At 44.5% G+C, this 4,953-nt stretch overlaps 1 protein-coding gene across 1 annotated transcript in view; it reads right to left on the minus strand.

Moving 5' to 3' along the window:
* The window catches only part of LOC111978009 (pecanex-like protein 2), a 56,967-nt gene that overhangs the window by 29,019 nt on the left and 22,995 nt on the right, over positions 1–4,953 (minus strand). The window contains 2 exon segments of the mRNA XM_070448666.1: positions 4,166–4,307; positions 4,709–4,859. Of these exon segments, the coding sequence (XP_070304767.1) occupies positions 4,166–4,307; positions 4,709–4,859 (293 nt within the window).

Here is a 4,953-nt window from a genome sequence, read left to right on the forward strand (position 1 = left end):
ATCTCTCTTCAAACAATTACAAGCTGAGCATTCTTCATGCATTCATCACCTGACAGTCATCTAGAGAATTAAACAGCAGCTGCAGCTAGACTCGCTTAAAGAAAAGTGCCTCATTCATCAACCTGAACATACGACATGCAGACCAGACGGACGGCGGAAATTCTCTCTGATAAGAACAGTCTCATTCTCGTCTACCACAAATCCCCAAAATTCATCCATGGCTCTGCCGCCTCCGCCCAACCCCCGCTAACAAAGCAGTGAGGAACAAAGAGGGGGAAGACTCAAAGAACATCAGGGACCCTCTTCCTAGAAAGCTCATGAATTCAGTGTGTAAAGTCAGAAGACATTGCATTGTTGTCTCCTAATACTTCTAAATGTATTTGTTCCACTCAAACGCTGTCCCCCGTTTTAGTTTGACTTTAACACACTATTACATTCCGTTGTGATATTGGATAATTTGATTTTGCTTTTGCAGAAGGAGATTCTTCTTTCGATCTTGTGGTCTGCTCCATTGCCTACATTTTTAACCTTTGTATTACTTCAAGCACTGTCTTCCTGTCCCTGAAGGTGGGTTTCCTAACCGCCAAACACCAATCCCTAAACTATGTGTCATGAATGTCTTGCGTCATAAACAATTTGTTTCATCAGGAAATAATTACTTTTGTGTCTAATAAAATGTTTTTGCATCGGTTTGGTATTCACCAACCCTGGCGCTCCTCTCTCCCCTTCTCTCTCTCTCTCCTCTTTCTCTCCCCTTTGCTCCCTGTCTCTCTCTCTCTCTGCCTCTCTCTCCCCCTTTCTCTCCCCTCTCTCTCTCTCCTCTCGCTCTCTCTCTCTCTCTCCTCTTTCTTCTCCCCTTCGCTCTCTGTCTCTCTCTCTCTCTCTCTCTCTCTCCCCCCTTTCCTCCCCTCTCTCTCTCTCCGCTCTCTCTCTCTCCGCCCTCTCTCTCTCCCCTTTCCCCCCCTCTATCTCCTCCCCCTCCTCCGCTCCCCTCTCTCTTCTTCTCCCTCTGTCTCTCCCCTCTCTATCTCTCCCTCTCTTTCCCTTCGCTTCCTCTCTCTCTTTCTTCCTCCTCTCCCCTCTCTCCCCTTGCTCTCCCCATTTTTGTTTCTCCCTCTCCGCCTTCTCTCCCTTCTCTCTCTCTCTCTCTCTCTCTCACCTCCTCTCACTCTCTCCCCTTTCTCTCCCTCTCCCCTCCCTCTCCGCCTCTCCCTCTCCTCTTTCCCCCCTCTCTCTTTCTCTGTCTCTCCCTCGCTCCTTTCGCCCCTCTCTCTCTTTCTCGATCCACTTCTCTCTCTCTCTTTCTCTCTCTCTCTGCCTCTCTCTCTCCCCTCCCTCTCTCTCTCCCCGCTCTCTCATTCCCCCTCTCTCTCACCACCTCTTTTCTTCTTCTCTCCTCTCTCCCCTCTCTCCCTTTCTCTCCACAGCCCTTTGTGACCATAGTACTGTATGCTCTGGCAGGGCATACTGCTGTTGTCACCCACTATCTCATACCTCAGTTACGGAAGCACCACCCTTGGCTCTGGATCTCTCACCCAGTACTAAGACAATGAGTACTCCCAGTATGAGCCCAGAGGTCAGTCCTAGCTTATTTATTGGATGTTTGAAATGTTTTCTGGCACAATGTGGTCTTTCCTACAGTAGGCCTTTTGTGTCTTCTCTAGCATATATGTCTCTCTAGCATATTTTATAGAACATTTGATGAAAGACTACATTTAATAGCCTATAGTTCTATACACATATGTGGCCCAGTTATTTGGGGGCACCTCCTCTCTGTGCCTTCATCTTTGTCTGGGGTTGCTTTTAGGTTATTTCCCATTTATATCAGTTTTCATTCCCACTCTTAAAATCCAAAACCAAAGCATGCAGTGTAGTCATTGATCCATATTCACATGCCAAGAAGGACTATAAATATGTGTCAAATGCTGCAAATATAATGAACAGCGTTTTGTGATTAAAGTTGATTTCATTTTCCAGACAATGCTCAGTTGATTGTGGTTTGAGCGTCTGTACGTTGGCCTGCTGTGTTTTGAGAAATACGTTGTTTACCCAGCCATCATTCTGAGTGCGCTCACCAATGATGCCTTCTCACTCAGTCACCGCAGAAGCTAGGCATCCAGTGAGTTCCTTTCTCCTATACACATACTGCCTCCTGTCCCTGTCCCTGACACCAAGACCCAGACCTGGGTCAAATTCAACACATACTCCCTCCTTTGCCTGACACCAAGGCCCAGACCTGGGTCAAATTCAACACATACTCCCTCCTTTGCCTGACACCAAGGCCCAGACCTGGGTCAAATTGAAAGTAAAACAAATCCAAATCAAATCAAAGTTTATTGGGCACATACACAGCTTGGCAGATGTTACAGAGGGTTTATTGGTTGCATACACCGTTTGCGAGATGTTACAGAGGGTTGTTGGTCACATACACAGTTTGGCAGATGTTACTGAGGGTTTATTGGTCACATACACAGTTTGGCAGATGTTACAGAGGTTTATTGGTGACATACACAGTTTGGCAGATGTTACAGAGGGTGATTGGTCATGTAGAAAGTTTGTTCAGATTTACAGAGGGTTTATGTTGCATACACCGTTTGGCAGATGTTACAGAGGGTTTATTGGTCCCATACACAGTTTGGCAGATTTTACAGTGGGTTTATTGGTTGCATACACAGTTTGGCAGATGTTACAGAGGGTTTATTGGTTGCATTCACAGTTTATGCAGATGTTACAGAGGGTTATTTGGTTGCATACACAGTTTGGCAGATGTTACAGGGGTTTATTGTCACATACACAGTTTGGCAGATGTTACAGAGGTATTATTGGTCACATATACAGTTTGGCAGATGTTACAGCGGTTTATTAGTGACAATCACAGTTTATCAGTAGTTACAGAGGGTTATTGGTCATAGTCACAGTTTGGCAGATGTTACAGTGGTTTATTGGTCACATATACAGTTTGGCAATGTTACAGGGTTTATTGTCACATACACAGTTTGGCAGATGTTACAGATATTATTGGTCACATATACAGTTTTCAGATGTTACAGCGGTTTATTAGTCACATACACCGTTTGGCAGATGTTACAGAAGTTTATTGGTCACATACACAGTTGGCAGATGTTACAGATGGGTTTATTGGTGACATACACAGTTTGGCAGATGTTAAAGGTTTATTGGTCATGTACACAGTTTGGCAGATGTTACAGTGGGTTTATTGGTCACATACACAGCTTGGCAGATGTTACAGAGGGTTTATTGGTTGCATACACAGTTTGGCAGATGTTGCAGAGGGTTTATTGGTCACGTACACAGTTTGGCAGATGTTACAGAGGGTTTATTGGTTGCATACACAGTTTGCAGATGTTACAGAGGGTTTATTGGTTGCATACACAGTTTGGCAGATGTTGCAGAGGGTTTATTGGTCACGTACACAGTTTGGCAGATGTTACAGAGGTTTATTGGTCACATACACAGTTTGGCAGATGTTACAGCGGGTTTATTAGTCACATACACAGTTTGGCAGATGTTACAGAGGGTTTATTTGTGTGCATACACAATTTGGCAGATGTTGCAGAGGGTTTATTGGTCACGTACACAGTTTGGCAGATGTTACAGAGGGTTTATTGGTCACATACACAGTTTGGCAGATGTTACAGCGGGTTTATTAGTCACATACACAGTTTGGCAGATGTTACAGAGCGTTTATTGGTTGCATACACAAGTTTGGCAGATGTTACAGAGTGTTTATTGGTCACGTACACAGTTTGGCAGATGTTACAAAGGGTTTATTGGTGACATACACAGTTTGGCAGATGTTACATGGGGTAACATCTGCCAAACTGTGTATGTGACCAATCAACCCTCTGTAACATCTGCCAAACGGTGTATGCAACCAATAAACCCTCTGTAACATCTGCCAAGCTGTGTATGTGCCCAATAAACTTTGATTTGATTTGGATTTGTTTTACTTTCAATTTGACCCAGGTCTGGGCCTTGGTGTCAGGCAAAGGAGGGAGTATGTGTTGAATTTGACCCAGGTCTGGGCCTTGGTGTCAGGCAAAGGAGGGAGTATGTGTTGAATTTGACCCAGGTCTGGGTCTTGGTTCAGGGAAAGGAGGGAGTATGTTTTTTTTATTAAAAACTTTAGGAGAAAGGTACTTACTGGATGCCTAGCTTCTTGTGGTGACTGAGTGAGAATCCATCGTTGGTGAGCGCACTCAGAATGATGGCTGGGTAAACAACGTATTTCTCAAAACACAGCAGGCCAACGTACAGACGCTCAAACCACATCAACTGAGCATTGTCTGGAAAATGAAATCAACTTTAATCACAAAACGCTGTTCATTATATTTGCAGCATTTGACACATATTTATAGTCCTTCTTGGCATGTGAATATGGATCAATGACTACACTGCATGCTTTGGTTTTGGATTTTAAGAGTGGGAATGAAAACTGATATAAATGGGAAATAACCTAAAAGCAACCCCAGACAAAGATGAAGGCACAGAGAGGAGGTGCCCCCAAATAACTGGGCCCACATATGTGTATAGAACTATAGGCTATTAAATGTAGTCTTTCATCAAATGTTCTATAAAATATGCTAGAGAGACATATATGCTAGAGAGACACAAAAGGCCTACTGTAGGAAAGACCACATTGTGCCAGAAAACATTTCAAACATCCAATAAATAAGCTAGGACTGACCTCTGGGCTCATACTGGGAGTACTCATTGCTCTTTAGTACTGGGTGAGAGATCCAGAGCCAAGGGTGGTGCTTCCGTAACTGAGGTATGAGATAGTGGGTGACAAAGCCCACAGTCCCTGCCAGAGCATACAGTACTATGGTCACAAAGGGCTGTGGAGAGAAAGGGAGAGAGGGGGAGAGAGGGAGAGAAGGAGAAAGAGGTGGTGAGAGAGAGGGGGAATGAGAGAGCGGGGGAGAGAGAGAG

Source organism: Salvelinus sp. IW2-2015, linkage group LG18 (assembly GCF_002910315.2).
Source record: "Salvelinus sp. IW2-2015 linkage group LG18, ASM291031v2, whole genome shotgun sequence".
In the NCBI taxonomy this organism is placed as follows: domain Eukaryota; kingdom Metazoa; phylum Chordata; class Actinopteri; order Salmoniformes; family Salmonidae; genus Salvelinus; species Salvelinus sp. IW2-2015.